This window comes from Mauremys reevesii, linkage group 8 (assembly GCF_016161935.1).
Source record: "Mauremys reevesii isolate NIE-2019 linkage group 8, ASM1616193v1, whole genome shotgun sequence".
Lineage (NCBI taxonomy): Eukaryota > Metazoa > Chordata > Testudines > Geoemydidae > Mauremys > Mauremys reevesii.
This window is the reverse complement of record NC_052630.1, coordinates 105,113,651-105,137,839: the sequence shown is the minus strand read 5'-3', so window position 1 is coordinate 105,137,839 and position 24,189 is coordinate 105,113,651. Positions and strand designations below refer to the sequence as shown.

The following is a 24,189-nucleotide window of genomic DNA, read 5'->3' as shown; positions in this document are numbered from 1 at the left end:
ACAATAAAAATGAATTGGGATTCTAGCCTCCTGACTTCCCATCTGCCCCAAGGATTTGTCTGTTGTATTCATGTCTGGTGGTCCATGCAGAAGACAGGAATCCTATTCTCATTAGTCTTCACTCTCCACTGAAAGGAGAGGTCACAATAACACATCAGAATCTCATACACAAAACAATCCATTTCCTTCACATAAATTGTGAAAGGAAGGAAAGAGAAATCAAAGCGTGTAAGAGAACAGAACAGGTGCCTATTTAAATAGTTCCTCATTGCAGGAGTTGGAAGAGCCTCGCAATACCATTTTAGATGTTTTTCTTGGAGCTGAAGTGTTGCCTACAGATGCAATCCTTAGGATGCCAAAGAAAACTACTCTGCAAAATATGCTTATAGTACAGCATACAATCTCTCTGAGCAGAAAAAAGGCAAAGAAAAAGGGAGCTCAAAATATTCAGCTGCTTGGATTCCTTATTCCTAAATTACATGTAATGCTAAGATGAAATGAACCTCTCCTGCAGAAGTGTATACTATAAACACTGGCATCAGACAGTAACATTCGCCAGGCAGTTATTCCAGACATCGCCTAGTACAGCACAGAGGAGCAGATAGGTGATTGTGAAACTTCCACAGCCAATCTGAGTGACTGTCAGGATAAAATGAAACCCAGAGTAGTATTAAATTCTCAATGTGGTCATTAGTTTGACTGTACAAGTGACAGACTAAGTCTGACATTTCTAGTAGACTGGAATACCCATTTAACTTGACAGCCAATAAAACACTCACGCTCCATGCCAGAACAGCCCTTTTCAAAGGCACCTATACAGAAATGCCAACATACCAAGAGCTAATTTTACAAATTTTAAGGGATGAGAAAAGCAGCTATAACAAGTGATAAAATTCTCAAATTCTCCACCTTAACTTTGACTACACAAAGCTTTCAACAGATTTACAATAAAAAAACAAAATAAGGGCATATTGCTTATTGATTTATTTATTTTACAATCATCCTTCCCACAGTGCCTCATCTAAGTCAGAAAGGAAAGACAGGTGTTTGGGTCCCAGGATCTAATACCTGGAGGTATCTGAACCCAGAGATCTCATATGAGAGAGTTAGGCCTGATATGCTGAAGAAATGAGTTTTAACAATTACAAGTTCATTTTCAGTACCTTGCCTATTAGACTGTAGAATATTCTCCTAGGGTAAAACAGTGGCAGAGCCATCCTTAGGCTTTTAAAAGCAGACTGCATAAAGCACTAGAAGTGCACTTATAGAGCAGAATCTTACACTAATCCTCAGGGAGATCTAGGAAGACTCTATGATACTGTCAGTGTTCTACTTCTACAGAGCTTCTCATTTTCAGAACATTTTACAAATATTAACTGATCACTCTTCAACACCTCTGTAAGGTAGTTATTATTGCCATTATACAGATAGAGAAAGAGGCAGAGACTAAATTACTTTTCCCAGGTCAGTGGCAGAGGTGAGATTAAAATTCATGGGTCCCAGTCCTGTGTTTAGACTAAGATTGTCAAACAATTTTTTTAAAAGAAGCATGTGAAATAAAAGTCTAGGCATTACAACTGCAAATGCTCAGTTGTAGCTTGGACAAACTTAAATCATTTCCAGTTTAACTGGATATAGCTACTGATGTTATGGGAACACAGGATGCAGTGACTTTCAGATGAGTTTCTTCTATTAATTTACTAACCACTCAGACAAGGCTGGTGGAAGTTCGGCAAAGAGTTCAACTTTCATAGCTTTAAGTATTACTGGTCTCTGTAGAAAGACTGAATTACAGGCTCTCTCTCCTGAGTGTCAGATTAATACCCTACAAACCTACATCCTTGCTGGCCAGAGACTGACAGCAAGAGCTGCCTAGGACAACAAATTACAGAGGCTATATTCAGTACTTATTGTACTGGATAACAAGTGCATTTAACTTTGTTTTGGTATTACTTACCTGAAGGCGGAAGCTTATCTGAATTATGTATTTATGTTCCAGTAGTGCCCAAAGTGTGCTAGGTGTTGTACAGACATAAGGGAAAACAAAGTCCCTGCCCCAATGAGCTTACAATCTAAAACAACAAAGAGGTAGGGTGAGGGGAAAGAATACAATATAATAGCAAAGTTGTCAAGGAGATGACTGGCAATTTTGTTATTTCCATGGGGTTTTTTATTACACAAAAACCAGAACTACTCATCTATATACCCATTATTAGTGGGCTATTTCCTCATTCGGAAACCTCAGTTTTGTGTTTTGCACAGAATTGTCTCTCGTGATCAAAAGAATATCCCAGTATCTTACAGTCAAAGTGTAGGGCATGGATAGTCGACAGGCAGACCACAGGTTAAATCTGGACCGCCAGACACTTTTGAATGTACTGCTAAATCTTTTTATTTACTTATTATTGTTATTGTGGTGTGAAAAATGTTTCTCTGGAGTTTGGACCTTGACCAAGATATTTGGACATTGACCAAGAAATAACTGACTACCCCGGTGTAGGGGTTAAAAAATGGTGAAAGTTCAGAATGAGTAAAAATCTACACAACTTTAAGATCCACGAAGATGACAAAACCTTCCCAGGAATACTTCTGATCTCCAAACAAAAGGTTAAGAGAGAAAGCAGCCGCACACGAGAAAGAGATTCTCAGTTTTGTAATAGCAACATTTCTGCCGAATATGCAAGGGGGCATTCACCTCTAGCTGAGTAAATACATCACCATTGTTTATTAAAACTAAAGAACAGTGTCAAGATATGACTTGTTTAACTTCTTCCACCATTCCAGATTATTTAAACTGAAAATTTAAAGATACAGAAAATCATGGCCAAGCAGTGACTAGCAATTATGGGTGTGTCAATTATTGGTACCCAATTGACTCCTTAAAGAGAGCAGATTTTCAGAGGATGGGAATGTGGTACTTTAAAGATCATATTCCTTTTAGGTATCAAGCAGAGTACCCAAAAATGGAGGCACTCGATCACTAGTAATTTCTTAAAATCTTGTCTAACTTTTCCATGATTTATATTGTTTACCCTTTGGTACTTTACTTAGTTTGGATACAAACAGACCACTTTAATTTTCTGGTTTTTACACACTAACACAGGGGTCGGCAACCTCTGGCACACGGCTCGCCAGGGTAAGCAGCCTGGTGAGCCAGGCCAGTTTGTTTACCTGCCGCGTCCACAGGTTCGGCCGACCGTGGCTCCCACTGGCGGCGGTTTGCCGCTCCAAGCCAATGGGGGCTGCGGAAAGGGCGGACAGCACATCCCTCGGCCCGCACTGCTTCCTGCAGAGGTTGCACTAACCACAAAGCCATAGTGTTTTACTTCCCAACAGGTTTAATGTAAAATTGTTTAAAATTCATGGAAATGCTTCATTATTAGGGTCTGTTCGCTATTGTTTGCCCAAACCCAGCATTTTGGATGTAAACTATTTGGAACGCGCGTCCCTTTTAGAGCCATATCACCTACACAAGTAAAGGGCAGAAGAGGCTACCATGAATAGACTGCTAAAATGCTAGTAAATTTTAAGTCCAAAGAATTTTCCAGAGACTTAATCTATAAATTAAGACAACCTTGCAGATGAATACTGGGGTACATCCTCCACCATCAACACTGACAAATAACACAATTGCTGAAGAGGAACGGTACACACATCTGGACATCCCAAACCTTTTGAACTGTTCCCAAAGCTCACCACATGCATTGCTAGGAAAGAGCTGTGAGCTGGAAGAGCAAGAACACAAGACAACCTAGCACCCTATTTTAAAGAGTGGTATGGAATTCAGGTCTTGTATGGTGTAAATTCTGGTGTGCACTAGCGTGCCATGCACTAACGGGCCTGTGTAGACCCTGCTAGCACTGAATCATAGAATCATATGACTGGAAGGGACCTCAAGAGGTCTTCTAGTCCAGTCCCCTGCACTCAAGGCAGGACTATGTATTATGTAGATTGTAGACCATCCCTGTCAGGTGATGGTCTAACCTGCTCTTAAAAACCTCCAATGATATTGCTCTAAGAGTTCCCTACTGTGTGTTAATATAGTCCCCCATTTTAAACTCTTTTGAAACGTATTCATGTGGGGAACTTTTGTATCCAGCAGGGTCCACATGATTTAGTTAGTGTGTGACACTAACATACATTAGTTTGCACACCCACCCACCCCCCATGTATACTAAGGGTATGTCTTCACTAGCAACGTTGAAGTGCTGCCGCGGCAGCGCTTTAATGTGGCTGTGTAGTCGCGGCACCAGCACTGTAAAAAACCCACCTCCATGAGGGGAGTAGCTACCAGCGCTGGGAGTGTGGCTACACTGCCACTTTACCGCGCTGAAACTTGCAGCGCTCAGGGGGGTGTTTTTTCACACCGCTGCGCAAGAAAGTTGCAGTGCTGTAAAGTGGCAGAGTAGACAAGGCCTGAGGTGTTGCGTAGAGAAGCCCTCAGCGTTAACTTTCAGTTCACAGCTCTCACATAGCAGGGCTGGTGTCTGCACTCTGGTAATACAGCTGATGGTTTGGACATTGTTTCTGGGCATGCCCAGTTAGTTCCCATGGTGCTCTTTTAAAATGTCAGAGCAACCATACCTTGTACGATGGTGATGAAATTACAGCAGACCGAGCCAAAAACTGCTGGCAGCACACTTTACATCAAGACAGACAGACTTCCAAGAGCATTCCCATTAACGTACAAGGGAACTTAGCTCAACATGCAGAGACCATACAAGTGATTGAGTACTCTTCAAGTGTTCAGAGCTGTATCATACGAACAGAAGAGCTCTCATGGTACTTAAATTATAGAAAGCAACTTTAGTTGGAAAAGGTCCAATTCTATCCCCAACCCAACCCCTTACCTCTTTGGGAGAGGTGAGAACTGAGCCACTCGCCAGTACCGCTGGTTTGGTTACAGACACCGGACTGGTAAAGGCAGAGTCACGGCTGGAGGAAAGCGAGCCTGGTTTATGTTCACTTCTGTTAGCTTTCCATGGACTTGGCTATATTGAAGAGAACACAATACACTAGACAGTAATGGCACGGCACAAGAATGGGTTGCTTGCAAGTGGTAAAAAAAATCAAAGCAACATCAAATTGACTTAATGGCGTGTCTGATTAATTGAACAAAATTTCTCCTGCTCCAAAAATGGTCTCAAAATCCCACTCTCATCTTAATCCTGAGAATCCCCCATTCCTGCCCTGCTGAACCACCCCACCCACATAAATACCCTCTAACTGATTCACAGCTCTCTCTCTTCTAGCAAAGGACTGGTTGGGACTATTATGAACAATTAAATGCTCCATCACTAATTGGAGGAGTCACCATTGAGAGATGCAATGTATCACACAACTGCTCCCAGCACAAGAAGCGAGAGATCATAATAAAATTCAAATTTCTTACACAGTGCTAAATACCACCACCAAATATCTTGCATCACTCAACAGGAGCTTCCTCTCGCCAAGGGGAAGAAGCTTTAAGGCATGAATGCAAGACAGGAATTCCCCATGTTGCAAAGAAGATACTCCTAATCCCTGTGAAAGGGTAAAGGAACAAAACAGTTTGATTGTACCCTGCTGTTTAACAAGACACAGAAGTCAATGGATATACTAAAAATCCAGACAAGAAGCCCCAAAACTTACTGAGTGAGAAGCTAGGTTACTGCAGTACAGAAGCACGTAAACCAGCCCATTTTCTAAGCCAATCCACATGTAACTACTCAGAATAGGGCAACTTCACCCAACTGGTATCCACCATCAGGATATATCTGCATCTATTATTTGGTGGCCAAACAATAATTGCAGTTGCAGAAAGCTGCCTCATGATAAATGTCTTCTACTTGGAAAAGTATTATCTTGGACCTCTCAGCCACCAAGGACAAACTGTGCAACAACGATCCCAAAATGAGAGATATGGCATGAAGCAGCACAGGAACAAGACAGCTGAGGAATATTTTAAATTTTACAGCTTCATTTAACTATTCTGAATTTCTGATACCAATGCTCATCCAGGATGTAACTGGGATTTAAGTTAAATATGAGTCTAAAATGGATAATGTACTTTGCAGAAAAGGACAGCAGAGGCCACTGTTTCTCCATATTTCCTCATTTGTTTCCTTGGTGTATTTTTCTTCCTTATATTTTGCTGACTCCTCACCCTTACTCCCCCCACTGGTAACAACTGAATCCCTCTCCCCATTCCCTAATCAGAAGGGACACGATGCTGGAGGTGGACAACCATCCATTTGCCACTCAAAGCTGAGGAGAGAGAAGCCTGGGCTGGCACACTGATGCCCGCAGCCCTACTACACCTCTGACTTTTACAATGTCCAGCTACGTTAGCAGCCACACAAAGAAGGGCAGGAAAGATTTTCAGGGAGCCACCAATAGCTTTATTTGCTATGCAGCAGTATAAGAACATAAGAACGGCCGTACCGGGTCAGACCAAAGGTCCATCTAGCCCAGTATCTGTCTACCGACAGTGGCCAATGCCAGGTGCCCCAGAGGGAGTGAACCTAACAGGCAATGATCAAGTGATCTCTCTCCTGCCATCCATCTCCATCCTCTGACAAACAGAGGCTAGGGACACCATTCTTTACCCATCCTGGCTAATAGCCATTTATGGACTCAACCACCATGAATTTATCCAGTTCTCTTTTAAACATTGTTATAGTCCTAGCCTTCACAACCTCCTCAGGTAAGGAGTTCCACAAGTTGACTGTGCGCTGCGTGAAGAAGAACTTCCTTTTATTTGTTTTAAACCTGCTGCCTATTAATTTCATTTGGTGACCCCTAGTTCTTGTATTATGGGATTAAGTAAATAACTTCTCCTTATCCACTTTCTCAACATCACTCATGATTTTATATACCTCTATCATATCCCCCCTTAGTCTCCTCTTTTCCAAGCTGAAGAGTCCTAGCCTCTTTAATCTTTCCTCATATGGAACCCTCTCCAAACCCCTAATCATTTTAGTTGCCCTTTTCTGAGCCTTTTCTAGTGCTAGAATATCTTTTTTGAGGTGAGGAGACCACATCTGCACACAGTATTCAAGATGTGGGCGTACCATGGATTTATATAAGGGCAATAATATACTCTCAGTCTTATTCTCTATCCCCTTTTTAATGATTCCTAACATCCTGTTTGCTTTTTTGACCGCCTTGGCACACTGCGTGGACATCTTCAGAGAACTATCCAAGATCTTTTTCCTGACTCGTTGTAGCTAAATTAGCCCCCATCAAATTGTATGTATAGTTGGGGTTATTTTTTCCAATGTGCATTACTTTACATTTATCCACATTAAATTTCATTTGCCATTTTGTTGCCCAATCACTTAGTTTTGTGAGATCTTTTTGAAGTTCTTCACAATCTGCTTTGGTCTTAACTATCTTGAGCAGTTTAGTATCATCTGCAAACTTTGCCATCTCACTGTTTACCCCTTTCTCCAGATCATTTATGAATAAACTGAATAGGGTTGGTCCTAGGACTGACCCTTGGGGAACGCCACTAGTTACCCCTCTCCATTCTGAGAATTTACCATTAATTCCTACCCTTTGTTCCCTGTCTTTTAACCAGTTCTCAATCCATGAAAGGACCTTCCCTTTTATCCCATGACAGCTTAATTTACGTAAGAGCCTTTGGTGAGGGACCTTGTCAAAGGCTTTCTGGAAATCTAAGTACATTATGTCCACTGGATCCCCCTTGTCCACATGTTTGTTGACCCCTTCAAAGAACTCTAATAGATTAGTAAGACACGATTTCCCTTTACAGAAACCATGTTGACTATTGCTCAACAGTTTATGTTTTTCTATGTGTCTGACAATTTTATTCTTAACTATTGTTTCGACTAATTTACCCGGTACCGACGTTAGACTTACCGGTCTGTAATTGCCGGGATCACCTCTAGAGCCCTTTTTAAATATTGGCGTTACATTAGCTAACTTCCAGTCATTGGGTACCGAAGCCGATTTAAAGGACAGGTTACAAACCTTAGTTAATAGTTCCACAACTTCACATTTGAGTTCTTTCAGAACTCTTGGGCGAATGCCATCGGGTCCCGGTGACTTGTTAATGTTGAGTTTATCAATTAATTCCAAAACCTCCTCTAGTGACACTTCAATCTGTGACAGTTCCTCTGATTTGACACCTACAAAAGCCGGCTCAGGTTTGGGAATCTCCCTAACATCCTCAGCCGTGAAGACTGAAGCAAAGAATCCATTTAGTTTCTCTGCAATGACTTTATTGTCTCTAAGCGCTCCTTTTGTATTTCGATCGTCAAGGGGCCCCACTGGTTGTTTAGCAGGCTTCCTGCTTCTGATGTACTTAAATATTTTGTTATTACCTTTGGAGTTTCTGGCTAGCCGTTCTTCAAACTCCTCTTTGGCTTTTCTTATTACACTCTTGCACTTTATTTGGCAGTGTTTATGCTCCTTTCTATTTGCCTCACTAGGATTTGACTTCCACTTTTTAAAAGAAGTCTTTATCTCTCACTGCTTCTTTTACATGGTTAAGCCAAGCCACGGTGGCTCTTTTTTAGTTCTTTTACTGTGTTTCTTAATTTGGGGTATACATTGAAGTTGGGCCTCTATTATGGTGTCTTTAAAAAGCGCCCATGCAGCTTGCAAGGATTTCACTTTAGTCACTGTACCTTTTAACTTTTGTTTAACTAACCCCCTCATTTTTGTATAGTTCCCCCTTTCAAAATTAAATGCCAGAGTCTTGGGCTGTTGAGATGTTCTTCCCACCACAGGGATGTTAAATGTTATCATATTATAATAATATAATATAGTATGCTTGCAGTGAGTCGGGGAAGTCGCGTCAACCTGGGGTCCTGCACCTTCCCTCTCCCACATTGATCACATCCTCTGGCTTCAGCTCCCCCTCTCATTGACTAGTCTGATGCCTCCCCCACAGGTTAGAAAACTGATTTAGATTGTAAACTTCCTGGGGTAGAGCTTGTGCCTTAATTTCTGTCTAACTGGAACATACTTCTTGCACTATCATATTTAATTTACAGTAATCTCTTAAATAGGAACCTCTGAAAATGGCAGTCACATCAAAATGTCAATTTTTGCTCAAGAACCTGAAGGCACAATTCTCCAGTTAGTATTGACTATGAGGAGTTTCTGTATGGAAGATCATAAGCAGATTCAAAGTATATAGAACACTTATTCCCCACTTCAAAAAACCCCAACACTGTGAAAAAGGTGGAAATCCATTTCAACAGCTTATATTTCAAATCAAGTTCCTCTCGAACTCCCAAAAGCCAAATGTAAATTGCCACAGCTCCGCACTGGTGAGGCACAACACTAAATCTGGTGGGTGTTAGATTGTAAGCTGCTGGGGACAGAGATCATACTTGTGTTTTATGTTTGTACAGCACCTAGCACAGCGAAAAGACCTAGTTGTAGACCAAGACCCAGGCACTACAATAATACTAATTCTTGGAATGCTCACAATGACACTGAAGCCCATTGGTGCCAACAGGTTCATTGTTCTTTACAAGCAACTACAGTTAGACCTGAAACTCACCACATTTAATATACCACTTTCACAGTATTTATTAATGAAGGTAGCATGTGAGGTCTGTACTAAAAGCTCTTAATTTATCAATACTCACTGCAAGATGTGTACACAGTTAATATTTAAGGAGTAACCTAACTATAGTGAAAACTATGCCTTATGGTCCCATAGTAAAAGTTTGTCACCAGGGAATCGTGTTTTGGTGATGGCCCATTCACGCAGAAGTTGTCCTCAGCCCTCCCTGGTCAGTTGGTGATGTAATGCAAGGTTCAATTGTCTACCCTTGTCCATCCCAGAACAGTTGGAAAACTATCAAAGCCAACTGCAAACAATCAAAACCACTTGGAGGTAAAAAGGAACAGGGAAACAGACGGGATCACCGGACTGTAAATAAAGACAGACAGATTCAGTATATCAAACAGTGGAGAAAGACATACTGAATCCATTCACTGAGGAGACATCTTGTTGAGCATGGTGGTGTTCAGTGAAAGATTAGATTCTGGTGCCTGGGAAGCCAGTCAGCTCTGCAACAGACTGAACGATGTGGGGGAAACTGACTTTGTTAGATAGGAAAAGTAACTTAAGTGTAGGCCCTAGTTTGCATTTTATGATTTTGTTTTGTATTGTAACCATTAGTTTCCATCACACACTTGTTTCTAGTGGAATTTATATGCTCTCATACTAAACCAAAAGAAGGTTTATATAAGTGTTCAGTTCTGTGTGTTATACAGGAGCTGTGATTTAAGGTAAAGCAGGTAAACTGGGGTACACTGTTCCTTTGGGAGCAGAGAATCCGGGATTTCCATGAGTAGCCAATGTCAGGGCAGGATATCACAGAAGAACATTTCAAGGGGACTGGGGTTCACATTTTGTTAACCTGCAAGTCAAAGATGGAGTTACTCTACCTCAGAGAGTGCTTGAGTGGCTGACAAGCCAGCACTGTTAGAGAACTGACACTCAGCTACCAGAGGTGAGGCAAGAGGTAACAAGGTGACACTCAATCCTGGATACCCTGAACACTCATCTTTGCATCACTCTGCACAGACTGTTATGGCAGGATGCTCAGAGGCTGCAAATGATTATTCATATGGCTTCCACCGAGGGGCAGTTCAGGTAGAAACCCAAAGAAAAGTCCTTCTTGCTATTTTTGGGGGGTGGGTGGGGTGGGATAAGGTGTAAGAATAGAACAAGCAGCCTAGTGAGTAGGTCAACAGAGACAGCACTTCTGGGTTACGTTTACAGGCGTGACACCAAAGCCTTACCGACATTATGTGGGCTAGAGCTCCACGTCTATGCTGCTGTACCCCGTAGTGTAGATGCATCACACACTGACAGAACAGGTTTTTGCCCTCACTCTAGGAACTCTACCTCCCTGAGCAGTGGTCAGTTGATCTCACTATATCTACCCCATGGTTTAAAGCCAGCATAGCGGTGATGCTCAGGAATGTGAATTTTTCACTCCTCTAAGCAATGTAGTTATGTTGATCTACATTTTTAGGGTAGACCAGGTCTAACACAGTTTGACCTTGGGCAATTAATTGATTTGTGTCAGTTTATCCACCTGAGAAATAGGAACCGGTGGTACTCGTTGCCAGAAGATGTTGAAGGCCAAAACTATAATGAGGATCAAGAAAGAATTGGATAAGTTCATGGAGGATAGATCCATCAATGGTTATTAGCCAAGATGGTCAAGGATGCAACCCCATGCTCTGGTTATCCCTAGCCTCTGACTGCCAGAAGGTGGGAGTAGACGACAGGGGATGGATCACTTGATGTTGTTCTGTTCATTCCCTCTGAAGCACCTGCCATTGGCCAATGTTGGAAGCATACTGGGTAAGATGGGTCATTGGCCTGACCCAGTTCGGACATTCTTAAGTTGGAATAAAGTCCTTTCAGTGCCGCTGAGAATGTTTTAACACCATTTAGCGCTGCTTTAGCATTTTTCATTCCGTTGTGCCAGCGGTAACTTTTCTAGTCATACAGGTCTACAGAGCCTTATGGATATAACCCATCCACTCACATTGCTGCACCTTTGAAAAAAGAGTTACTGAACAGGATAGTAACCATTGTTCCTTGAGATGTGCTGCACACGTTCATGCCATTCTTGGTGTCAGTGTACCCTGCATACAGCTGTCAGAAACATTTCTCCTCAGCAGGACCTATGGGGTGGCTCAAGCTCCCACTGCTGCCCTGTACCGCTGTGTGCAGGTATAAAGGGCAGAGCCATCCCCAGGGCCCCTCAGTTCCTTCTTGCTGGAACTCTAATGCAGAGGGGCAGAAGAGGGCGGGTTATGGAATGGACATGTAAAACAGGCTAGTAACTGTTTTCTTCTTTGAGTGACTCAAGCCATAAGAACAGGAAGCAGGATAGGAGTCTATTTCAACAAAGCCTGAAGAACAACTCGTCCAACTCTAGTATTGTCTCTGGAGTCTTAAGCCATAGCATAGCGGGAGGCAAACGTGTGGACAGAGGACCAGGCTGCCACTCTTCTAGTGTCCGCAACTGGAACTTGTGCCAGAAAGGCTGCTGAGGCCAACTGCAACCGCCTTGAATGAGCTGAGACTCTGTCAGGTGGAGTGACATTAGCCAAGTCATAACACATGCGTACACAGGATGCGACCCCGGAAGAAATTCTCTGGGTGGAGACTGAATGGCTTCTTACTCTGTCTGCCATTGCTATGAACAGATGGGAGGATTTACAGAAGAGCCTGGTTCTGTCTAGGTAAACCGCTAAGGCTCTCCTGATGTCTAAGGTATGCAAACGCTGTTCATCACCGTTCATATGTAGCTTTGGGTAAAATATGGTCAAATTGTCTGACTGATATGGAAAGAAACCACCTTTGAGACAAACTTTGGATGAGGATGCAAGTGAACTTTGTCCTTAAAAAAGATCTTGTATGGATGCCCCAAAATTAATGCCTGTAGCTCCCCTACTGTTCTAGGAGAGGTAATGGTCATCAAAAATGACACCTTCATTGATAGATGCAGCAGAGAGGCAATAGCCAGTGGCTCAAATGGGGAACACATAAGTCTTTACAATACTAAGGCCTGGTCTACACTAGGGACCTATATGCATTACCACCATAGAAAGAGCAAAATGATTTATAAACTGGTTAAGTAACTTTACAGACATTGCTTCTGCTTCCTCTGAATACTACGGGAATAAGGCAAGGGGTACACTACTAGCCAATTAACCCACATCTTTGGCCACAGAAGTCAATTTAGGTACAAAATCACCCACACTGACATGCCCTACTGCAATTTTAAGAAGATCTAGGATTCACTGAATGAAAAGGAAAACTGGGATGTCAAAATCAGCATTTTGACAAGTAGGTTTAGTTGTCCAGTTTATGTACCAGAATCACATTGCTGCTTTACATCAGCCAAACCAACTGCTTAATTTCCCCAAGTGCTCTTCTAAAATTCCATCAATCAGGGTATAATACAAACTAGTTTATGGACCTATTAGGCCATATCACATCCGGATCACAACACTAACAAACCCCACAAAGGTTGGGACTTTCAAGTGCCTAAAGGAGCTAGGTGTTCGAACCCACTGAAATTCCATGGGATCTGGGCACATCACTCCATTAGGCCTCTTTGAACATCTACGCATAAAATACCATTTTCTAGGCACAATGAAAACAAGCTCAGCATCTGGATAAACATGCGGTCAGCAAGCCTGATTAAACTGCGCTATAGTCTCGCAAAGAGAAAGACCCATCACTTCGGGCATTTAGAACTAGGCAAAACAAATGCACTGGTGACTATACTGTAGGGAACAACCACATTCTGGAAGGGGGAACTAGATAATCAATTAGCTTTTCATCTTCAATATTTATGATTCCATGCAATAATGCACTACTGCAGGATGCAGTCATAATATTTACATGCACTTAGTGTTTTCCATACCTGAGTTCAATTTCATGATTTACAAATCTTAGGAGTAAATTTGTATAGCACCATGACTTGCAAACCCCACAATATATCATTGTTTGCATACAGTGCTAGCAGTTATACGTTTCTGCAAGATCACTGTGCAACGAACAAGCAGCAACACAATCAGGTTGTTAAAAAGGCTCTGAAGTAGAAGGCTGAATAGCTAAAACCTGTTCAATACACCAAGTCATTCCTAGCTACAGGCAAGGCACCCGATCATATTTCTAAGTCATCCAAGCTGCAAAACTGAAAAAGCAGCAACAGGAAGCTCTCTGGATACCAGAAACTGCACCTTGTTTGAATTGTCATGGGTGGTTCCACATGTGAGCTGACTGCCTAATAATTTCTGATTTTACAGGTAAGGAATTCTTTACAAATGGAGTTTTATAAATAGTTGTGATTCTTACAAAGCCCACCTGTCAGGCCAGCACTGGTGTGCTACCCCAAAACAAGCCATAAGACCAAAAATTTTTTAGAATTGAAAAATGATAGTCATTCTAATCATGTAGGCTCTCTGCTGTCTGTGGGAGAGGAGGAACCAGCTGAATTTTAAAGAGGACCTAGAAAGGCAAGAGTTGTGTTTATGCCTTCTGCTCCTTTACAAATCTCTGAAAGGGGTTTTTAAGGAGAGTTTTCTTTTGATTATATTTTGTAAAGTTTAAAAAAAATCTGCTCTTCTCCTGTATCACTGGCAGTCTTCTTGGAAGATACACAGCTAGAATGGAACTTTTCTCAACCACGACCGATCATCTTTTAAAGATCTTTTCTTCCAAGTGTTTATCAAGCATTTTAATTAATGAGGCGTTACCAGCCCCCCCAAAAAATAAGCAAAACAAAGCTCTAAGAATTATGAATAAAAATCATTTCCATGATTAGGTTTCACTTCTCTGATACTACTTGGAATGTCATAATCCTACAAGTTCCCCAGGTATCTCTTATACCAGCCTGCAGGAAAAGCAGGGTTAGATAAGAGCTGAAACCAATATAAAAAAATCAAGCAGAAACTGAAAATTCGAAAAACCCTTTAACCTTTTTGTATGTAACATTAAGAAGCTAAAGTGCAAAACCCTATATTTCTTTTGTAGGTTACCTTTAAGGCTCAACTACTATGCTGAAGGATCATGTTAAAACATGACCCAGTCTGGTCTTTGAAGACTGGCCCAAACTGTATTTTAACCATGTTAATGAATCGTATTACAACTTTGTACAGATTTACAATACTGTCATACGAACAACTCATTCACTCTACTCTGTTACTAGCACTTTTTCTATACGAGGGAGAGAATGCCCCTTCAATACAGTTTAGTAACTCCATTGGAAGCCCTTGTACCTTAGATGGAGGAGCTGCTGGTTTAGGAACCAGATTTTTGTAGACACTTGGGACAATTGTGGTGGTCTTGTTGCCGTTTACAAGGTGAGGAACTGGTGACGTAAATGCAGCTGAGAAGGCGGCAGCAGGATCCTCTTTTGAAACCTTTTTGATGACCAGCATCTTGGTAGGTTGCTTGGCACTAGGGGGGTTTTCTACAAAAACAGAGAGGAACAAGGCTTCAAAAAAATATTTAGAATCTCAGTAATTCCACAAAACTCGACTCTACCTCAGCTCCAATTCTACCTCTTAGTCTAAGATGCTGAGAGAGTCTCATGCTGCTGCTAACAGCTTCTGAATTCAAGTGAAGAGGATATCAGACAAACATGGTAAAGTCCAATATTTTGTAGACTCCTCTTGATTTTGAAAAAAAAACTGCCTAGGATGATATCGGCCTGAGATTTGAACAGCCTCTCAGACTTTGCTGAAAGAAGGAACCAGAATAGGTAATCATATTTAAGTTCTGAATAACTACTGAGTAATTTTAGATTAATTCACTAACAAAAATATTTAGTGAAACTCATGGTTTGTTTCAATGTTTTGCAACCTGCAACAATTAACACCACATTCTGGTGGAGCAAACAGAAGTTCTCAGTACACTTTCTTGAAAACTAACATCAACTGCTAAGTGTTTAAACAGTTTTTTACTGCTGCTAATCTTCTATTACATTTGGGTGGACCAGTTAAGATCTGAACCAAATACTCAAGAGATTAAAATTAGATCTAGTACAACAGACGGGTGAATGTTTTTAGGATTTGGCTAATAAATAACTGGTTTACAATTCAATTCTACCCCAAATTAAACTCTCTAGTTAGAGTTACGGGTTCCAACTAGTGATTAAAGAAACATTTTCAGGCACTGATAAGAGGCACCCCATTTGCATCAGCCTAGCTTTTTCAATGAAGGGAACAAAAATTTCGTGTATAGTATCCCGGAATTTAGAACTATTTTCTTTTTAATTAATTTGAAAAAAGAAGCCAAACCACAAGAACACAGCCGTGTACATTTGTACAGTATTGCTGCATATCCAGTACAAATATCACCTCTGTAACACTTACAATCAGGGAGCTGTGCTCCCCCTAGTCCTCTCAACCCTATTCTGCACTTCTGATTCCGCATTTAGCAATGCAAGGCCAAGTATTTTCATGATCATTTCATTCCAACACTCCACACCCACAAGCTTAGAGGAGCTGTGATCTTCCCATGGAATTAGCAATTATTATAGATGAGTGACATTCCTGTACTTAGTGTGTGCCATTAGCAGGAAATGGAAGAGAAGATTCTCATAAACAGCAGCAAGTGCAGCAATAAATATCAGAAAACAGATTGAGGAGAGAGATAAACAAGAAAGGAACGAAGGGAGAGAAAGAAAGAAAGGTAGCTGCCTACTTCAGTTTAATCTTCCTTTAAGATCTTCCCCTATGTGAAAAACTAGAGTTTCAACATATTGTTCAATTCTTTTGCTTTACAAGTGGTCATCTGTTTTCTATACAGTGATGTAAGCTTCTCTACGTACCCCACACTCCAGAAGGTGTCCCTAAAGGTTTGCTCTGGTTATTCTGTTTTCCAGCTTCTGGATTCAAAGATGGCTGTAAAAACATAATCCGGTTGGACACATTAGAAGACTGCACATACTATTATTTATCAGAAGTAGTATTACCATAGTACCTAGGAGCATAGTCATGGACCGGGACCCTTTTGTACGAGATGCTGTGCAAACAGAACGAAAAGACAGTCCCTGGCCCTAAGAGCTTTACTTTCCTTCCCCTTCAGATTGTGTTGGGACTAGAGCAAGCAAAGACAGAACTCCTATTTAAAGAGTTCCTAATGTATAATTAAGAAAGTGAGAGACTCTATAATTTGATATTAATCAGTAGCTCAAGGCACCATGTGATATCCAGGACCCAATTCCTCATAACTGTACCAACTTTCATATATTTTGTATTTGATAGTTAGGCATTAACAGTTTTACCAATATTATACTGACACCAGATGTATATAATCTCTGTGATGAAGATGAATTTACAGGCATAAAAACTAAAGCTCAGCTTAAGTTATATCAAAATAAATTCCAGGAGTCAAAATTTTAGGCTGTTATTTCATCTGAAGGATGCAGCCTTTGTAACTCTACCTTTGATTGAGGGTCAAATCCTAAATATTACACTAGTTGAGAAATTGTGAGTTGGGGAGGAAAGGAGATAAAAACCAGGTACGATGATGTCGATAAGACACCCCTTGTCCATTCACCTATCCCTCTCTTCCCCTCTTTTCGCAACTGGAAAATCAAAATCACATCACCTCCGCCCCCCTTTTGATAGATTCTTTATGTGTTGGCTACTATGGCAACTACAGCACAAGCCTCCAGTCGTGAACTTCTGGAAAAACTAGCACTCCTGGTTTAAAAGCTGGAAGAAATTACCATTCCATCTTAATATGAGTACTACCTCATACCCCAAATATTGCCCAAATATTTTAAATCTCTTATTGATCAGTTTTAATGCTTCATTTTACCAGGTCTTGTCAGTTTTACATTAGGAAGCTGTGAGACGCTGGCTGCCAAGAAGGCTAACAGCATTTTGGGCTGTATAAGTAGGGGCATTGCCAGCAGATCAAGGGACATGATTGTTCCCCTCTATTCGACATTGGTGGGGCCTCATCTGGAGTACTGTGTCCAGTTTTGGGCCCCACGCTACAAGAAGGATGTGGAAAAATTGGAAAGAGGCCAGCAGAGGGAAACAAAAATAATTAGGGGGCTGGAACACATGACTTATGAGGAGAGGCTGAGGGAACTGGGATTGTTTAGTCTGCAGAAGAGAAGAATGAGGGGGGATTTGATAGCTGCTTTCAACTACCTGAAAGGTGGTTCCAAAGAGGATGGATCTAGACTGTTCTCAGTGGTGGCAGATGACAGAACAAGGAGTAATGGTCTCAAGTTGCAGTGGAGGCGGTTTAGGTTGGATATTACGAAAAACTTTTTCACTAGGAGGGTGGTGTAGCACTGGAATGGGTTCCCTAGGGAGTTGGTGGAATTTCCTTCCTCAGAGGTTTTTAAGGTCAGGCTTGACAAAGCCCTGGCTGGGATGATTTAGTTGGGAATTGGTCCTGCTTTGAGCAGGTGGTTGGACTAGATGACCTCCTGAGGTCCCTTCCAACCCTGATAGTCTATGATTCTATGATGTGCACAATGCACACAGGAGTGCCCCAAAATTGGTCTTTATGGTTCAAGTCTTTCAAAAGAAACCTTGCCCCTTTTGCCAAATACATATGCTTACAAGTACTATATTCTCAGTCAAGATATGAACATACTTCTGTGTGACAAGTAGTTCAAATTGGTTTTTCCACTATTCTTTTCAGAGAAAGTGTGTCACCAGCTGAATTGGGTTTGGCTGATTGAACAAACTTATGCATCGCAACACTGATATAGCAGATTTAAAATAACCGGGCAAAATGTAATGACAACATGTCCAAAAAACCCCCCAATATATATGAGGGCCTCAGGAATATGGGAAAAGTTAACCTTCTGCAAGCACTGCTTGCAGGACCATTCCATTAAAACTGGAGTGATCCCCGAAAGTATGGCGTAGAATGCAACTCTAGATCCTTTCCACCAACCAATGCTAATACAAAGAAACCTAGAAAGCCATTTCTCATAGCTGGCTCCAGCAGTGAGAAACCACACACTTACAAAGTCGTCTTCCTCAAACTGCAGCTTGTCTTTTTCTTCTCTCTTCTCTTCTCTGGCCTCAACAGGCACCTTTTCTTGAAAGGCAGAGTTCTTCCGAGAGTGAAAGTTGCCATTCCAGTGGCGATGGACTCCAGTTCCTCCACCACTACGCTGGTTCATACCATCATGGCTCCGTGAGGGACCATGCCAGCCAGGCTGACTGCCAGAAAGCCCAACATGAGCTCCTTTAGAAACACCGGAATCTACAGAATCATGGCGGAGCAGGGAGGGCTGATGCCAGCAGTCTAAACAACAGGAGGTAAGTATGCAAATAAAATAAAAGTCAATACAGCAAGAAGAAACCAGGAATGACTTGATATTTCTGGTGTTGGTCAATGTGCTCTAAATAACTATTAGGCTAACCTTGCCTCAGTTCATAGAGATTGACTTTTTTACTCACGCAGATGGACAAACTGCAGAAGAATTTGAAAGCCACATACAACTTCCCCAGAAACCCTCAGGAACACTGAGAGATGGCACATAAGGGAGGAGTGTTAGGATAAGTGGCTTTGTGTGTTATAGGGAATGTGGTTTTGCAAAGTTACTTTATATTCTGCATAGATCTGCATTCAGTATTTGGATATAGAGGGAGTTCTGATCCTCTACTCACCTCCCGTAGTTCTGAGGGGGCCGTTATTGAAAAATCCATCAGAAGAGTTGTGTCGTCTACGGCTCACACCAAAGCGGCCCTCACCCCGCGAAAGATGCTCTCCATGTTTCTCAAAGGTGGCTGCAGGGGACTACAGAAACAGATTAAGTGACATAGGCCCCCCCAAAGGGCCTGCTTGACAAGCAATGCTATTCTGATGGCTTGTATGAAAATAAAAAGACATTATCTGCATTAGCTTTCAGTAACTACAGCAACAGGCTGGCTATGTGTTGCTTAGCTGACAAATATGGAAATATTTAAGTGAACACAAAAACAGCACACGTGACTTCACGTATCACCCTACAAAGAATCAAAAGGATGCTTATACATCAACTTTACTAGCAAAGCCTTTGAAGTCACATGCAACACCTTGAAGAGTTCGTTTAAGAAATATTACCAATTTTTTTTTACAGTTACCTTTCCTATTCGGAAAAGATTCTAGGGTCATATCAAGGTATTGCACATTTCAAAATTATTTTTGTCTCATCTGGTTTAAACATGAAGCTGAAAGCAGTTTCCTTACCAAACTGTTTTCCCTCCATTAATCTGATTTGCTATTATAAGGTGCTCTGGACTACCAGTGCCACGCATAAGCAATGCAAGTGTCTACTTGAGATCCCACACAGACTTTACACCTTTGAGTCAGCCAGATCTACCCCTCAGATCCTGTTGTCAGAGGGTGAGAAATCACAATCAAATACCCCCAATGTTGGTATTTCATATACAAGCAACTCTAAATGAGAACTAGAAAATTCTGAGATGGGAACCAATGACTTGTTATTGGTGCATTGCTCAGGAGTGCAACATTACTTTGAAAAGAAAAACAATTATGCTGAATTTGTACATAAATATGAAGAGGTAGGTATGCCAATTTTCAGTGCTACCAACTTTGGTAGTATCTCTTTAAATAATGCCCCATTATGAGATCTCAATGCAGACTGAAGCTAACATGATTTATTTACTTCCATGTTTGTGCACACAAAGGAAAACAACCTGTCTCTCTGGAACAGAAGTGGTTAATTTGCGAAGAAAAAAAATCAGAGGAAGAGTTTTTGACTGCATCTTAAAAAGCTTCACACAGGTATTCAAGAACACAAAGAACATTCCAAACCAGGCTGCAGGCATTCAAGTTGGACAAAATCCAGGGCCAAAACTTGCTTTAGCCATCAAAAGGCTTCTGGTTGGGTAATCTGAATGCAAGAGTTACCTTGGCTGACTGTGGCGTTGAGAAGTTAAGCCAGGCAGGAACAAAGTCATGCTGCGCCATTTAGGTCCAGTGTCTCCCTTCAATAAAGCGAGGCATCAAACCTCATGGCCAGGATCTACAAGTGGAAAAAAGAAGAACTACATCTCCAGTCTGTCAGCCCTTGCTGTGGAATTATGTGGAATAATTGCACTGTAACATTTAGGCCTTCTCTAGTGAATAGGGGGAAAAAAGTCACAATCTTTTGCTGGGCTTAAATACAATTCTTACTAGAAAGCTGCCAACATGGTCTCCCTGGCCAGAATAGATAAGGCCTGTACAAGTCCCAAATACTTCCTGTTTACAATATCAACTTTAGCAATATATCTATGAAATTCATGATGGGATTGGTCTGGGGGTAGAAAGACGACAGAGCAAACATGCAGTGCATAAAGACATGTGAAACACTCAAATTTAAGGGCTTCCTCTTGCGAACGCTCATTGCCTTGCCATATGGTCCTGTGTGCACTGTATGTTTTTCTTCAGGAAGTGGGAGGGTAAATATTGTAAAGTTGCTAACAAGAGCACCAACTGAGTGAGATAAGAGTTCAAATTAGTCTTGTAGGGCAAGTCTAATCTAACTACCCTCAATCTTAAAACTGTCTTAAGGCCCCAAAATTCTATGACATGCTGAATTCCTGACAGTGAATGGAAAGCGAGAGGGAGAAAGGCAGGACACAAGTTGGTGAGAAGGGACACTGGAGTATCTGTAACTGCACTTTCATGAGCTTTACGACAGACACTAGTAGCAATATGTAGGTGAGGAATTCAAGTTTGTGAACCACGGAAAAGTTAACTTTCCAACAATGTGTGGTATGACTCCCACCTTCAAGTACCCTAGGAGTTATTGTCCAACTGCTCATTCAGAATTAGTAGATTACATGGAGTATTGCATTTTGTGGGGGGGTCCTCTTGGTTCCCTCCCTTTCCTCCTTATTTTTACCCTTTCATGGTGTTGTGCATGAGCCAAGATTTTGTATGTACATCTAGAAAAAAAAAAGATGTGTGATCAACTACCAAGTTTGGCCTCTGCAGTCCAATTCTCTTCTTGACTTCTGTGCTTCACTCTGATCTTCAGGTTCCTTCCTTCTCCAGAATGCAGTTATGTCAGGTTTGAGGCAATAGGGCGTCTCAAAGCAGAGCACGAGAAGCTGCAGTTCGTGCTGACTGCACCCTTCACCCCCTCAGCTGCTCATCTTAATTTCTCTCTGCACTCACACTACAAAAAAAAAAAAACACCCCTAAAAAAGGTAATTTACATTTAAAAAAGCTACAACCACGTTCACCTCATTAAATTTCCTCTTGTTGCGGTGCTATGGAACTCAGATTTTACATTACAAAAGTGGTTGTTGGGTCTGCACGACAACATTCAGAGCAACACCATGGTTAACAATGAACAGATATACCCAAATCTGCAGGATTATTCATTGTCTGTAGCACATCAGTTTCAAAGCCTGGATGGAGGGGTGAGGGGCGGGTTAAATTAAAGAAAAATGCTTCTCCCAAATTCTGATATTAAATGGGAGACATCTGCCTAAGCATATGCTCTTAAAATATAAACTTCAGTTTCATCACATGTACAGTTGCTAAAAAATCCACGGTGCTAATGTTCTTAAAAATGAACAATGTCTTGATATACTTTTCACTTCATGTAACTTAAGTTCTCCTCCAAGAACTAAATGCTACTTGACGTGAAGCTGAATGGCAGCCACAACTGCTTCTGTGTCTTTGCTGGTCACCATTTATGTGCTGAAGTGAAACTGAAAAGAGCCAAGTCCAAAAGTACTCTCTTCTCTGTAAACTTCTTCTAGACTGGGTGCTGCTTTTGAAAGGAGACAAATTACTCAACAAGAGTTTCTTGTTTTACTGAAGAGTTCACTTCTGGGTTATGGTCCTCCTCTTCCATCAAAAAATGGTGGAATACAGGAACTGTAATCACTACAAAGGAAAAATGAACACTCATCAATAGAAGTAATAGAAATGTGCAATAACATATGTCCAAGCAGAAGAACACAAGGCAGAAGTGCAGCAAATTTATTTATTGCAAGTGCCTACAAAAATAAAAAAGCAGCCATCAGGTTTGCAATTTCTTGTCCAACTACAGAAAATCAGAAATTTTTGCAACGTCTAAGATTTCCACCTAGTCACCCCATAACATTTATATGCAATAGAGTTCCTCAGCTCTAACCTAGACATCTTCCTTGTCCACCAGATCCCCAGCAACCTGCAGTACTGCCCCACTCTCTGAGCCATACTTGTGGCTATGAACGAGACACAACCACAGAGGCTGGGATCCTAAGTAACTGGTTCTAGCACAGCATAAAACAAAAATAATTCTTACGCTACACATTTGAGATACACCCAAGTATTTACTCTCCCTCCATCTACCAATACTGTGGCAGGGACAGAAAGGATAATCACGCCACATGCCTCCTCCCTCTTGATGCCCTCAAGATACTTCTCAACTGCTCAGGTCCAGCCAGGAGGCTATTCCCTCTTTGTTCCCTGACAGCAGAGCCAGGCAGACAGGTAGAAATCCGTTAACAGAAGATGAGACCTATTCATCAAATAATCCCCTTTCATCATCAAGTTCAAGCTTCCTATCTGTGTACCTTAAACCCTTCCAACTCTGCCCCCTACCTACTGACGCACCCACATCAAGCCATCCCTTCAGCAATTTTTAAGGTCAGGCTTGACAAAGCCCTGGCTGGGATGATTTAGTTGGGAATTGGTCCTGCTTTGAGCAGGGGGTTGGACTAGATGACCTCCTGAGGTCCCTTCCAACCCTGAGATTCTATGATTCTATGATTCAATTCCAACCTTGAACATCTATTTGTCCATTTAGCCCACAAATAGCTGTGCTTTCTTCCGTGCTGACCTTCATGCACAGAATGCCCTTCCTAAATTATTCTGTAAGACCACCACCTTCTCCCCTTCAAATACTTCTTCAAGACTCACTAGTGTAGTGAGACCTACAAGAAATCAGCCAACTAATGTTGACTAGGCTGCAGGACATTTAGAGTTATATCATTTATTTAGAGAATGATCAAAACTAAGAATTCAGAACCACCTAGCAGTGCAGCAATTAACTTATATGACTACATGACCTTGCCATTACCTGGTCTTTCCTTCTGCTTGCTTGTTTCAACCTATCTTGAAGCAAGCAAGTATAAACTCTTTGTGGTAGGGACATGTCCTTCTGTTTGTTTATATGGAACCTAGCACAAGGAGACCCTGATCCTGACTAGAACCTTTGGGTTCCACAGCAATATACACAATATCCACCTATTCTTGCTTGGGATTCCCAAGAGAATAAAAAGATGAGACAATAAAAGGAAATTTCAATCCACAAATTCAAAATAAGCCATACGTATGATCAGTTAGACTAATAGGCCACCTGGCAGGATAACTGGGTAAAATCATCCCAAATGCAAAAAAGAACAGTAGCTATCTCTCACCAGGAACCCCGGGGTCACTGGGACAGTATCAGTTAGGGATTAAACTCATGCTCAAACCTCTGGAGCCATAGCAACAAGAAATAAAAATCTCACAGAAGCGCCTCAAGGCATCAATCTAGATGAAATCAGCAACAGGATAGATGCATTCATAAAACAGAAGCAGCAGTGATGATGACCTAATGGGAGCTTCCTAAACACCCTGCCTAGATGATAAACAGTAAAGTCACAGCAAAACAGCAACAAAAATACTGATGTACTAATAATTGTTGCTTATTATGAAGTGTAGCTTTACCAATC

The 24,189-nt window shown here is 41.4% G+C and overlaps 1 protein-coding gene across 4 annotated transcripts in view; it reads right to left on the bottom strand.

Moving 5' to 3' along the window:
* GPBP1L1 (GC-rich promoter binding protein 1 like 1) overlaps positions 1–24,189 on the bottom strand; it is a 47,529-nt gene that overhangs the window by 4,650 nt on the left and 18,690 nt on the right. For 2 of the 4 annotated variants that reach the window (XM_039486158.1, XM_039486157.1), the window contains exons 2-8: positions 21,452–22,372; positions 20,399–20,513; positions 19,153–19,282; positions 18,504–18,787; positions 16,335–16,407; positions 14,779–14,972; positions 4,851–4,991 (exon numbers count right to left, since the gene is read on the bottom strand). In XM_039486158.1, coding sequence (XP_039342092.1) covers positions 4,851–4,991; positions 14,779–14,972; positions 16,335–16,407; positions 18,504–18,787; positions 19,153–19,282; positions 20,399–20,458 — 882 coding nt within the window. In that variant the 5' untranslated portion in view covers positions 20,459–20,513; positions 21,452–22,372. The remainder of the gene's footprint in view (positions 1–4,850; positions 4,992–14,778; positions 14,973–16,334; positions 16,408–18,503; positions 18,788–19,152; positions 19,283–20,398; positions 20,514–21,451; positions 22,373–24,189) is intronic. The other 2 variants (XM_039486159.1, XM_039486160.1) reach the window with 2 other exon arrangements.